General features: G+C 40.5%; 2 protein-coding genes across 4 annotated transcripts in view; one reads left to right on the plus strand and one right to left on the minus strand.

Annotated features, from left to right (window-relative positions):
• SEC23A (SEC23 homolog A, COPII coat complex component) overlaps positions 1–3,478 on the minus strand; it is a 28,120-nt gene extending 24,642 nt beyond the window's left edge. The window contains exon 1 of one of the 3 annotated variants that reach the window (XM_042791023.1): positions 3,156–3,478. The gene's annotated coding sequence lies outside the window, so the exon portion shown is untranslated. Of the gene's footprint in view, positions 1–2,895; positions 3,027–3,155 lie in introns of those variants that run through there. The other 2 variants (XM_042791024.1, XM_042791025.1) reach the window with 2 other exon arrangements.
• A 2,542-nt stretch (positions 3,479–6,020) lies between these two features.
• GEMIN2 (gem nuclear organelle associated protein 2) lies at positions 6,021–13,329 on the plus strand. Its single transcript, XM_033008635.2, has 10 exons — positions 6,021–6,226; positions 6,712–6,796; positions 7,962–8,051; positions 9,184–9,243; positions 9,424–9,534; positions 10,101–10,145; positions 10,839–10,907; positions 12,186–12,296; positions 12,506–12,564; positions 12,868–13,329. The coding sequence occupies exons 1-10, from the start codon at positions 6,105–6,107 to the stop codon at positions 12,905–12,907; spliced, it is 792 nt and encodes a 263-aa protein (XP_032864526.1). The 5' UTR covers positions 6,021–6,104; the 3' UTR covers positions 12,908–13,329.
• The last annotated feature ends 1,162 nt before the right edge of the window (positions 13,330–14,491 follow it).

Consider the following 14,491-nt stretch of genomic DNA (forward strand, 5'->3'; position numbering starts at 1 on the left):
AGTACATTTTATAATACATAAGTTAGACAAGTTTTTCCAGCAACTAGGATAGCTAAACTCCCACTGCCTAATCATTAAGAATTTACTGTTAAGGTCTAAATGAACTACCTAAGAAGTAGCCTGGAAAAATATTCCTAGGTCTCATTTTAGACTATACTAAGTTAATGAACAGCTTTAGACAGGCAGGAATTCCCCTGAATTGAGATTTAAATCCGGAATTCTCACAAAGTTTTCCACAGGTGCAATCACCATCACCTATCTCCATACTGTAATAGAAATACTATGATAATTAATCTGCCCACATTTTAATGGTATGTTATCTTACTGATATTAGAAGCAGATCTATGTGTCACAGCAATTGCAACACAGGGAGCCATACAGGACTTTGAGCAAAAGATCACTTCCACCATTGCTTTTACTCCAGTTGCTGCAAGGCGATCAGGCTGAGCAAGACCATTGGGCAAGGAGCAAAAATAAGCAAATGCAAGGAGAGAGAATATCTGGAAAGCATAGTTAGTACAGAGATATCAGAGACAGAAGATAATTGAGCTAAGAGAGGAAAGAACAGCCTGGTATCTGAAAAGGATCTAGAATTAAGGAAATTTCTCTCCTAATACACTGAAAGCCATCAGTGTTTTATAAAAGATGAAGGAACATTATCCCTGAAAAATGGGGTATTGATACAACAATCTGTGTGAGGCAACAATCTCAGTTATAACCACAAACTGAATAATCTCTCCTTTTAAAATTATCTCCTGAGACAACAGAGAAAATGGCAACTTAAAGGCCATTTCAGCCATTCCATAAGCATCTGCTATCAAGTCCACCAACTCTATCTCCATACACTGCAACATGAGCTCCCAACTTTCTGCACGGGGCTTTAAAGTCTTTTCTCCACATTTTACTCTAGCTACACTTGAAATGGTTTTACAGATGTTATTTTTACCACTCAGTTACTGCTCCACAGAGGCCAATGTACAAACACTGGTGCATACATACATAAAAGATTTATTGGATTTACTGAGTTAAATACTGTTACTTACTAGTAATATATGTATTTCCTATTCAGCAGGCAGAACCTGCTAATAATCAAATTTTCTTCCACCTTTTCTTATACCCTTTCCTTTGTTTCCAAAAGCCAATAATGCTTACATATTTCATCATACACCAAATATGAAACTCATTGTTTGACAAGTTACATTCAGTTTTGAGAGCTGTTATAGCTACCCAGACACATTTTCTGAGTTAGGTGTGGAGAAGAGACCAGAGCAGCAAACCCGCCTGACCTACAAATTACATACCAAACTTCATACACCTGAATGCCATAAAATATGTATTGCCCACCTCAGAAAACCCCAGAGAAGTGATTTTCAGAGCAGCCGAACAGCCACAGCTCCCATGTTGGGGTGTCACTGCTTTAACTTTGCGGCAGAAGAGGACATCCACATCAGACCCACAGCCCCTTCCTGGCTTGCCTCCCTCCTCCTGCTGCTGAGGCCGTACGTATCTCACATCCCTGTACCGTGACAGTATCACTCCGTGTCACACCAAGAAACCACAACTTAGAATCACAGGCTGACTACACCTGAATATGAAGACTCAGTTCTCATCTAAATAACAGTATTTATGTAATCACTGTGACTACATACAACAGTACAGTTAACATTTTCTAAGCATTACACATATCAAACATGCTTGATATACCATTCAGAAAGCTATCCTACAACTGAATAAACAGTTTGGAAATACATTACTTTGAAATTACATTACATAAGCAACTGCAAACAGTAATGATAGTTTCTTCAAAACAGACTATTCTAAAAGCTCCTCCTCCATCTCAGCACCTGTAAACATTTACACACCACATGTAAATGTGTCCCAAAATAGAAGATCACCAAAATAATATCCATTAATCCTTGGAAGCAGATACAACAAAATCAAAGTGTTTCTCTAGACAGCATTTTCAGAGTTCCAGGATAGAGAGATCAGAGTCCCTCATATGGCTATGTATTTAAATATCACTAAATTGGTACAGTTCACTGTGCACTTTTCCTACAACAAACCTATTCTTTCAGTTTATTATGCACTAACATAACAGGCCTTTAATTATTTTTTAATGCCAAAATCTGTATTTCAGACACAAATCTATTTCGGTTCCAAGGAGGAACTCAAGTATATGAGAATAACTTAGTATTTATCTAAAGCAACTGCGAGTTGTCAAACTGACAACCTAAGAATTTAATTTTCACTACTCAAACACAGCCATCCTCCAAACCTGCTTTCCCAGTTTTGTTCGCTGAGGACTTTTTTTCTTTTTTAAACTACCAGTGTATGTAATAACCCACCTAAATTAAAAAAAAAAAAAAAAAAAAAAAAAAAACAAACAAACAAAAAAAACACATATTCAAACGCAACAGGGCCAGCCTAAACCCGATTTTTTTGTAGCTTTACCTGTATGGCAAGGCACCCCTGCCAGAGCGGTCAGGGCTCCAGCGCGGCGGCCAGCGTGGGCGCACCCACCCGCGGTCCGGGGCCCGGGAGGCCGCGGGCAGCGCTGACCTGCCGCCGGCGGCATCCCCGGCCCCTCCGGGCCGCCCGGGGGTCCCGACAGACGCTTCAAGGCCCCCCGGGGATCCCCTCCCCCCCCCCCACACACACACACCCCGCCACGGAGGGCGGCGTGATCGCCCCAAGCCTCTCGAGGGGCGGTGGGGAGCTCCCCCACCGCGCTCCCTCCGGGCACAGCAGCCGGGCGGGGGCCCCACGGCCCGAGGGCAGGGGTGTCCCCCCGCACCCACGCTGCGCGGGGAGCGGGGCTGCCCCCACAGGACTCTCCTCCCCGCGGCACCCCCCCAGCTCTCGCTCCCCCCCTCAGCCCCCGCCCTGCCCGCTCACCGCTCACCCCGCGTCCCGGCCGCCGCCGCCGCCGCCTCTCTCGCTCTCCCCCCGCCCGCACGCAGCCGCCCCAGCGCTGCCGACGCAGCCAACATGGCTGATGGGAGAGTCCGCGCCACGTCAAGGGGCAGAGAGCGGCGGGCCGGGGCGGGGGCCGGGCTGAGCTCCGCCGCTCCCCCCACCCTCCCCCCCGGCGCTGGAAGAGGCCCCCCCGCTCCCGCCCCCCCCCGGCCGGGCGTCCGTCCCCCCCCACGGCTGACCTTCACCGCCCTGAGGGCTCCTCCTTCCGCGCGTGTCTATGTCCTCTTCCCTTTGGGTCTCTCAGATTTCTCCTAAAGATCGTTTGGCCTCAGCCTCGCCCCTAAAACCGTTCGGGAAAGGAGGCGTCGCGGCCACGGGCGGGGGGGTTGCCCGCTCTACCCTCGGGCTGTGCCTGTGCGGCGGCTGCCGGCGCCGGCCGCGCCCCGGCCCGGGGCTGCCGGGCTCCGCGGCTGCTCTGCTCGCTGCTGGCGGGGAAAAAAATACATTGAAATTATATTCCTGTTGGCTTTTAGCCTGAGACAGTGCTTTACCTCATGCTTATAAATATTTTAAAATAGAGCATGTTAGTTTACTATCCGCACAATCACATAACCATAACTACAGTTTCGTTTCATTTTTTTTTGTTGTTAGCGTGGTTATCTTTTTTTTTTTTTTTTTTTTTTCCCCAAACCCAAGTTACAGGGATGCTTAGGTTTCAGGGCACTCCCGAATCATGCCTGCCACAGAAGGCTAGAACAGTAAATTCAGTCTTTCCTGAGATATCTCAGTGCAACCAATCCGGACGTGGCGGAGGACTGAAAAACATTCTGCTGACTGCCACATCCCCCTTCAGTGCAACCCTGAAAACATGCTATGACCACCAACCAAATATAAATGACTAAAACATCTTTATCCTCTTTTCTTATGTGTCAAATTATGATAAGATTTCTGTGCCATTACAATCTCCAGTATTGTTTGCCCGTCCTCTTCAGTCTGAAAACATGAGCAGGTAAACAAAAGTAGAACTTAAAGGGAGGGATTTTAAATTTCCACGTCCACAAATCTCATGGCAGTTGTGGAAGTATTAAGGAGGAGCTTGCCAAAGACAGGTAACCTCAGTTCGTAAAAAAAAAACAACAAAAAAACAAAAAAAAACAAAAACCCACACCAGGGCAAACTTCAAAGAGATGTACAGAAAGCATTTCAGTGTTATGATTTCATAAGTACTCAAATACTCCAAAACATTTTCAGAAAGTTACACCAAAAAGAGGCAAGTCCCAAAGTCAGAGCTGCAGCATGAACTCTATAGACAACAAGAGAAATAGAGGTAACTGACATTTAAAGACATTTAAAAGTAAAGAAAGGAGAACGATAAAGTATACTACTCTGAAAGTTCACTACAAATAAAAGATACAGTATTTTTAATTAGTCATTAGCACAATTACATTTAATTACATAATGACTCAATCCAATACTCTAAGCTTCAATAAATGTTTTGCAGCTGTTACGATGGTGCAAACCACAGAGAAAAGGAAGGAAAAAGAACAGAAAATAGGATACTAACATGGTCTATACTCATTATAAGAAAGTATTTTATTAATGCCCATTATTAGAATGTTCATTGAAAGCAATTAATTCTCCTTAATGCAGAATTTTTAGTTTATGTGTTAGATTATTTTTTCTTAAGTCAGCAGTGCAAATCCACTGATGGCAACTTACCCTTCCTTTGGAAAAGTACTCTTCCATAATGCCTAGGCAGTTGAGGAGAAAGAATATTAATTTCCAGGTTTTTTTTCCTCTTCCGCCACTGGGTCATATTTGCTAACCACTGCATCAACATTGTTGGTAAAACTTGTTAGGAACAATTTTATTATCCGTGTAAGACTACCTGTAATAATTAACAATATGTTACTTCATTTAAAACATACCAATGGAAAGTTCCAGAAAAAGTAATCTAAAGATAGAAAGTATATTTAAAGTATACCTGTATCTATGGATTATCTTTCTGTTCAAAGTTATTGACTTCAAGGCAAATAGAAAAAATAAGTTCTGAAAATTGCCAAAGTAATAGAAGAGAACTTTTTACAGCTGGACTCACCAAAGTTTTTGTCTTGACCATTGGTCAGCGTTTCCAGAGATATCACTGTAGTTTTAGCTAAGCAGGATTTATTTCCAGTGGTGACTGCAACTGTTGCATACTCAACTAGGATGTTAGATCCGGGTTTCAGAATTAAAACTCTCTGTTACACGTAGGTGGTTTTGGAAACACCTTAAAACAAACAAAAGCCATTGGAGAGGAGGAGTTAGGGTAGATGTTTGTTCAGAACTGCTAAAACACAGCCTTGTAGAAAAAGAAAAAAAAAGCATTGCTTTTTTTGAACTTTGTCAGAAGTATTTAGAGCTACTCTGATCTACTAGGTGGATTCTGGGTAACACTAAACTGACTTTGTATGCAGCAGAACTAATAGAAAAAATAATATGCAGATTTACATTTTCCATAATAGGAGTTTCATAATACACAGTATAAATGACTACAGCATTATCCTTCCACTTTTTCTTGAAAAGCAGCCCCCTTTGTGATAACACTACCTTGATTTTGATTTGACATGTGCATACTCCCATGTAATAGCATTTAGATAAACCCATACAGCAACAAAATAAAAGCTCAGGCATCGACACTTCCAGAATGAGAACTCCTTTTAAATTTATAGCAATTAACTTTTGTGTAACTGGTTTCAATCATAGGTCTCAAAAGTATTTAAAGGTAGGGACAAATATTATTATTACAGGATATCTAGAGGAAGAATAGAAAATACTAACGTATGAGTTTTAAAGAGCTACTTGCAAAAACTATGGTGTATTAGAAAAATGGCACAGGACCTAAATAAAAAGGGTTATTAAAGGTTTACACCACTTTGCCACAGATATGAGCCTAGTTTGCAAGGCAATAAATGGGCACAACCACATTCTGAAGGGCTCTTTGGCCAAATTTCCTTTTATTCCCCTCCCCGGGTTTTCAGGGCAGCCGAAGCCCCCAGCGCAGGCCGCCGCCTCCGTCCTCGTCCTCGCCGTGAGGGGCCGGCGGTTCCCGCCGCTCTCGCGAGAGCCGCGCGCCTGCGCGGCGGCCCCAGCGGCGCCCGGTGCGGCGGGCTCCGCCGCCGGGGGCCCGCGGCCGTGGGGGAGCGGGCATGGAGCCGGGCGTGGAGGACCTGATGCCGCGGCTGCTGCCCGTGGATGACTGCGACTTGGCTGAGGACTTCGACCCCACGGTGCCTCCCAGGACGCCCCAGGAGTACCTGAAGCGCGTCCAGTGAGTGGCGGGGCGGAAGGGCCGGTGGTGCCGGGGCCGAGCGAGGGCGGCTGTGCCGTTAACCTACCGGCCGCAGCCAGAGGAGCTGCTCCCCCAGTGCTCCCGGGGCCTAAACCCGGGGCTGCCCCTTCCCCAGCGCTGCCCTCGGCAGGCCCGCGGCTGCTCTGGTTTCCACCGAAAGCCGGAGGCCCGGTGCCTGGCCCTCCGCACCGGCAGGCGCTGCCGCCCTTCCTGCAGGTTGGGGTGTCAGCAGCCTTCCAGGAGGCCGGGCCGGGCGCGGAGAAGCTGAGGAGGCCTGATCTGTAACTCTCCAGTCAAACCTTCCCTAAGAGTCGCGAGTATAGCGTTTTACATAGCAGCAGGTTTCCACAGGTGCGGTATTTCAGGGGCATCAGGCATAGAACTAACTACCTGTTACAAAAAAAAAAAAAAAAAAAAGAAAATATACAGCCACTAGATTTTGTTTGTTTGTTTGTTTTCCATAGGATTGAAGCGGCTCGATGCCCAGATGTGGTTGTGGCACAAATAGACCCCAAAAAATTGAGAAAGAAGCAGACAGTAAACATTTCTGTAAGTTTGAGAGCTTTTACATGTTTTGAGAGGAAAAAAATTAAGAGGAAAGTTGTTAATACAATGTTTGTACTAATTGGGGGGAGTGGTTGGCATAACTACTGGATTTTAACATAATCTACAGAATTAAATATGTCCAGCTTTGAAGAAACCCCATCTGCTGGCAAACAGCAGTCTTTATAACCAATTTAAATTGAGAATATCCATACTATTTGATAAACAGCAGACTATTTTACTGTCAGAGGAAATTAAGTGTTGCACTGAATTTTACAAATACTTAATCATAAAACCTGCATACACTTTAGAAGAAAGATATATCCATACCTATATTTAGGTTTAAGTATATATCTATGGTAAGAGTAGTAAGTGCAGCTAATCTTTACTAAAGCTAGATGAAATTCTAGTACTGCTTTCCTTTTTGGTGGAATATTTTATCAGAATTTTTCTTAAACTCCCAAGCAGATTTTTCAGTTGTCACATTGCCCTGACAGCTTGGTTTTTAATCTACTTTCAAATAGTTCAAGAGACCAAGTTTGCCTTTTTCTAGTGAAATCTGTGTAGTCTGAAATTTTACTCCTAGATTGCTCAAGGGAAGTTTCTAGTACCAATATATGACCATGTAACTTCTGTGACCGTTCTCTTTGTCTCATCTCTAGTGGCATTCTTAAACATTTGTAGGATTCGTCTATTTGTTGTTTGGTTTGTGATTTTTATTTTAATAAATCTTTCATGATATTCTTTAAAGAGGTTATATTTACTTACTGTCAGGGTTAATTTCCTAAAAGATATTTCTGTGGCCTTATGTCTTCATCTTACTATCTTGGCAAGTAGAATGCCTAACATTCATAGCCTCTGTCCAGGATAACGGAACAGCACCCCGCTTTTTATAAACAGGGAAATTATGGCAGAACTGCTAAAAAGATGACCTTAAATCATGCTCTGACACCTAGTTTTCCTTCATATTGGTGTAAGAGAAGAGTCAAACAGAAAAATTTTGTCTAAACCGTTATGTCAGTCTTAGATGTGGTCATGAAATTACCTTTCTTAAATTAAGATTTAAAGGATGTAATTTATCTGATAGTAAACACTTACTGATTCTCTTGTTCTCAAGGATTCTTTTTATAAAGCTTTCTTTACATTATAATTATTGCCAGTGTTTTCTTAGATTTCCGGATGTCAGCCTGCTCCTGAAGGATACTCTCCAACGCTTAGATGGCAGCAGCAGCAAGTGGCCAATTTCTCAGCAGTTCGTCAGGTACAAAATGGTGTGCATGAGGGGACTTGCACTGTTTTAGACAGAACATATCTGTGCTTTATGGGGGACAACCTTATATATAGTATAGAAATGTTATGACTTTATGGTAAGGACAGATGTTTGGCAGCAAACCATTTGCATTCTTCAAGAAGAACTGAGTAGATACTGTGTGGCTTTTAAACCTCTGATAAAAGTGTTGGAAAGAGTTGTGTGTTAAAAAAAAATTTCAACTTCAGCAAAAGTACTTGTCAGTATTTAGATTAAATTGACAGAGAGTAGCTGAGGGATGACAAAAATCCCTGTGATGTTAGTGTTAGCACAGACTTAAATCTACTGCATTTGCACCCTGCTCTGAAATAACAGAACAAATATGGAGAATTGAGCAGGCTCTCTCTGTCCACAGTTCAAACAGGATGAAATGCAAAACGTAATAAAGATGTAGGTAGAGATTGTTTATGACACCAGTACTGCGGAAAGCATATTTGCAGTGCACTGATACTGCACTGGAGGAATACCTCAAGTAACTGAAGTATAACCAGCTGCACTGAAGCTGCTGTAGCACTGAACTTTGCATGAGCTCATTTACCCTGTTTGTTCAGGGACATAAATCAGTGAAGGTGGAGATCTGTACTACTGCATCTATACATTGCAAACATTAACAGAGCTAGCCCCTATTTCTACAAGGTACCACATTGCATACTGTACATTAGGCATAATCCAAGGTTTTAATAGAACTAAGGAAACTGACATCTAAAGGCATATTCACTGTACAGATACTTCTTTTATAAACAAATCAATTGTCCTCTCACCTGTGCCAGAATTAACACTGTGAAATACAAGAATATCCTGAAAAATACTTAAGAGAAAAAAGAGCATCCGAAGTCACTTGTTCAAACACTGTGCATCAGCTACTGTAACCTGTGTATTTAGTGGTCATTTTTACTGCTACAGTAACAATTGGATGGGGGGGGGGGGTGCAGTGTAAGAAATATTTAGCCAGTTATGCATCTACTGATTTACAGAACATCATCAAATATACTTTACACATTTTAAGAACAATGAAGAACAATTATGGCTGTAATAAAATAACTGCAAAGTTAATCTGTGATTTGGCTTTGTTTTAATTACTCAGAGTCTGAACAAGCACAGAAATCACTGGCGGTCACAACATTTGGACAGCAATGTTACTATGGTGAGTAGAATTCATAACGGTATTGTGGTTTCTTTTTTTTTTTTTTTTCCAGTCATTAAATCCATGGTTAATCTTGCTTTACAGCTTAATGCAACAACTTGTGAATATTATCAAGTCTTTTCTTCAGTGTCTTGAAAATAGCAATATTTCACAGTTTTCACCTGTTTTTATTTACTTCAGCCAAAATCAGAGGATGAAGAAGGCTGGAAGAAGTTCTGCCTGGGTGAAAGAGTATACTCAGAAGTAGATGCACTATCTGATAATGAAAATCTAGGAATTGATTACATAAAGGTGAGTATAAACTTCTATTTAATTTTCAGATGCTATTTTCAAGAATAACTGCCAGAAACAATCCTACTATTTATTACTAATTTGTGCTGAATAGAAAGTAGGCTTTCTGGTGAGCCCAGAAAATCCCATTTTTCTTTCCTTTTAGAGAAACAGAGAACCAGTCTATTCCTTCAGTCAAAAAGTTGAAGAGTTCCTTCATCTGTTATCAGCTAAAGCTTACTGAACTGAACAGAAAGCTTTCTGCAGTCTGTTTTAGTGTTTTGTTGAATGGTGATATCTGGTTCCTCTCCTCATACATACTATCCTATAAACATGCCCTTCACTGCATCATTTTGAAAAAAAACCAAAACTTTAACAAATAACAGTAAAAAAGCAAGGTTCTTTGATACCGAATATGTCTGGACCTTATATTGAACTTGATCAAAGATTATTTTTAACAGATTTCAAAGCTCAGAACAGACTTTCAAATCAATACATCTGAGCATCACATTAAAATGTTAGCACATTCTAAATTAGAACAAAAATGTTTATGATAATGTCTGTATTTTCCGACTTTATTTTTTCAGGTGGGCTTTCCCCCTTTGCTAAGTATTGTCAGCAGAATGAATCAGGTAAGCTTAGCTCTTAGAATCATCTGTTGCAGAAGTCCTACCTGTTTTTCTCTGCTGGAGTAGGCAATTGTTTATTACAACTGCTACTCATTGTACGCTTAGAAGGAAAACACGTAACCATTATCTCACCTTCAGCTTTACTAGTGAACATTTATCATGACTAGTTTTAAGAGTATTCTGTGCTTCTAATTTCTCTACAGTTAACATTTGAATTTTTGCTTAATGCCCCATTAGATGCTTGACAGTTTTTTAATATTTCTTCTTTAGTGTTTCAAGTGCAGTCCTTCATGTGATTGTGAACTCTTACATACATTGCAAGGCTGGAAGAATCACACTTATCTTTCCTTTACTACTATGTTTCCCACTAGTCACCTTTATACAGAAACAACCAGTGAGCGTGATGCCTCTTGACGAATCTGGAGTTACTTATCCATAACTTTTTGTTAACACAGAAAATTACTTCATTTTATATAAAGTTCTTTCCAGGAACTGGTGCTTTAGCACTTACTTTACCCTTATATGTAACTTCAACCTGGAATAAATACCATATAGTATCACAGTGGAGTAGAAATACATGTGTGTATTTTTTTAAAAAACACGTTGCTTTTTATGTAATATAATCCTTTGGGTAGAAGGACGGCAAAACAAAACATTGCAGGTATTGTATTGTCTCTTTCTGTTCCTCTTTTGAAGGCAACAGTAACCAGTGTCTTAGAACACCTGATAAGCTGGTTTGGAGAGAAAAGATTTACTCCAGAACTGGTAATTTTTAATTTATTCTAACTACTTGCACATGAATGCATTAGACAGGGGATTCATTGCTCAATGATTTTAATTTCTAAAGAGTTCTCTAACTGAATATGATACATGCGTCTACTTTCAAAACTGTCTTGATTAGATACTAAAATGAGTATTCACAGAACTTTTTGGAAGGCAAATTACAAAACAGTTACAGATCTGTCAGATGCTGCCAAAACTCCCTCCCGTTTTATTTCTCCCCACACTAACTTAAACTACAAGGTTGGGTGAGTATTGGCACTATGGAGAGAAGAGGGTCAGACTGCAGCAGCTTTGGTTCTGTCCAGTTTAACCTGTCAGGGTGCTGCACGCTATTTACTGACACCTCCCTTTTAGTTTGGAGATGCACAACAGTGTGCTGCCGAAGACATGTTTAATCTTTTCACGTGCAGCCCAGACCAGAAAGCTTAGCTGCAGTAGTGTGGAGACAAATCAAACTCGGGAAAAAATTCTGATTGACGGGGTATGTTAGCATGGAGTTTGACCACAACGCAGTAGCATCTACAAAAGACCTTGGTGGATGCAGCTCATCTCATTCAGTACCATGACGCATGACAGTAACAAAAAATTACTTCCATAATACTAAACACAGTTTCGCTGCTTTTGAGTCAAAGGCTTTTCATGTTCTGTCATTTTGTGTACGACTTTCCTTTTTTAACCAATATGCTGCAGAGAATGTGCACATTGACTGTTAGTTTATTCTTATAATGAAAGCCACTAGACACTGGAATTTAAAAGGTTAGAGTGGTAGCAGAAGTTACGTTTGTAAGAATTCAGTGAAGTAAAATGGAAAGGACGTGTTTTCACAGTGGTGCAAATCTTAAAGCTGATCTAAGAGCATTAATTCCACAGAGATCAGACTTGGTACATTCACTCTCCCGGAATGTTTTTCCACAGGTTGTGAAGTTAAAAATAAATAGGTAATTAATAATCTTTAGATATTACTAAAATAATCCTTCCCTCAGACTTAAATAGTGTAAGCTGTATTAATTTCTATCTTAGACAGTATTACAAAAATTATCACGAAATCCAGGAGTACTGCTCACAAGCACCTTATCCAGAGGCACAAAATTCTACTGCATAGTGTCTAATCTGGCTTTCAAACTTTTCAATTCTAGCAGTAGCTCTTAAATGCAATTTCATTTGAGACCTCCACGCTAGGCCTGTTCTATATAACAAGAATGGCATGAAACTTCAAGGAAATGCTCATAATTAAAAATTTGTTATTTGAATTCAACACAGGGTAGATGGCTTTATGCACTGTTGGCATGCCTTGAAAAACCTTTGCTACCTGAAGCTCACTCCCTTATTCGACAGCTGGCAAGACGATGCTCAGAAGTCAGAATACTAGAGGTAAGATTTAATACAGCATTGTGCAAAGGACTTGGCAAATTATTAGGGGGATGATTTTTCAGTTCTTGAAGTCCTGGTAAGTAATTCTGCATGTCCCAAGTTTGCTCAAGAATTAAGGGAAGACTGCAAGCATGTAACATGGCATATAACAGCTTTTCTATTTGACACAGGTAACAACAAAACTGTTCTAAGATTTATTTCTCTTCCAGGAGAACAAGAATGAAGAGCAAATATCAGCTCTGAATTTGATAATCTGCTTAGTTAGCAGGTAATTTGACTTGCATACCTACACCAGTAAAGTATGTCCAGAATAAATGTGTGATTGCTCTTGGCCTAACCTAGATTCTTTTAAAGTGGAAGTCAGTCAAAGTAACTTGGGCCTATGTAGCAAATATACTTAGCTAAGAGGATTTAAGATAAACCTAAGAGTAAGTAAATTTATTGGTTTCCTCAGATGAGCCCCTTGAACTGGAAAGTTATAATTAATGATAGAAACACTAAAAGACCACCTAGAAAGTAAGGAGTATGTTGCATTAGAGGTTTCTTACGGTATTCCGATTCTCTCCACTAGGTACTTCGATCAACGTGACTTGGCTGATGAGCCTTCCTAGACTGGTTTGAGAATATCAAGCATTTTGCATTGCCATAGTAGAAAGGGCATTATCAGAGTTAACAGCATGACACTGCATGGTTCAGACCTGAAGTACTATACAGGCTGTTCAGAACACCCTCCTGGTAATGCATTTGGGACAGCTATAAATAACTTAAACTGAGTTTAGCATGAGACTGTCAATGTCTCCAATATCACCATCACTGTGAAATGGTCAGTGAAGTGTCTGGCATCATCTCACACTACTGTCTCTGTAAACTGTGTTCTTGGTTAGAAATTTCTGTCATCTACCAACTGAGTAATCATGTGGACTCTGCTATTAGGTGAAGTCTAAGGCTACATTACAACTGATTGTTCTTTAACACACACCTCCTGAGAGCGTTTTTTTAATAAAACTGAAGCATTTTAAAGAGTGTACTTAAACATTGTGACTTTTCTCATTCTTCATACTATTTAACAGCAACCTTACTATAGAAATTTACACAAGGACTGAATGTGTTTTTTCAAGCTTTGGTTCCTGAGCTGAAGCACTGCTAAACAATTAAACTACAGCCAAGAAGTTACTGAAACAATTATTTTTACTAAACCAAAAACATTACTATTTCCTGAGTAGTAATACTGTTTCTTAGTAAACAGTTGCAGAAACCAGTGAAAATTGCACACCTGATTTAATAGAAACATTGATGACATAGAATGAACAAATGTATTTTCTGTATGGTATCTTGACATATGTTAGCTCACCTATTTGTCTATTTAACATGAAGTGCTTCACCAAGAGTCTCAGCGTCTGTTTGGTACATACATGACTCCCTCATTCTAATTATCTTCAATAATTAAAAATGCCTGTTAAAAGAACAATTCTGCTGACAGCAGCAAACTGATACATGGTATTAACTGACATCTCTGTCTATTATAGACTGTAAGTCCCTCCCCTCACTATTAATCATAATCATTAAACCCAACCAGTTATTGATAAACCTTTAGTATATGTGACTGATTGGCACTTTTGCATGTGGAATGGCAGTCTTAACTGTCAAGTGAAAAAGTGAATTACAATAACTACTAGTTTTAATTCTGGAGTTGGAAGGAATGGTGGTTCTGTATGTGTTGATACTGAACGTCTACCACAGAGCAGATTCCTAAAATGTGATGACACTGGAATGTCCTTTGAATAGACATATAGTACAAGTTATGTTTAGTAACATTTTCAGCATGTTTAAAGCAGGATGAGTGGGCAACTGGAGAACCCATGACATACAAGAATCCTTAATTAGCTAATTCCCTAGCACTAGTTTCAAGCAAATCTGAGTTCAAGGTGAACAACCACCCCAGCCTTCCTGCAAACTACCAGTATGAGAACCCAGCATTCCCAGTCAAACAGCTGATCCCCACCAACTGCTCTAACTCCTGTAGTTACTTTCATCTTTGCTAGTTCTACACACAGTGGGACAGCTTTCTGGTACTTCAAGTTCTGCTCTAGATGTTTCCTAGAACTGTCGAGTTATTCAGCTACAACAAACCTGAACTAGCATTCACAGTACCTGAAAAGATCAGAATTTGGTCACTTCTTAAGCTCAAGTGTAAT

The sequence above is a fragment of the Tyto alba genome, unplaced genomic scaffold (assembly GCF_018691265.1).
Source record: "Tyto alba isolate M040663 unplaced genomic scaffold, T.alba_DEE_v4.0 Super-Scaffold_18, whole genome shotgun sequence".
Lineage (NCBI taxonomy): Eukaryota > Metazoa > Chordata > Aves > Strigiformes > Tytonidae > Tyto > Tyto alba.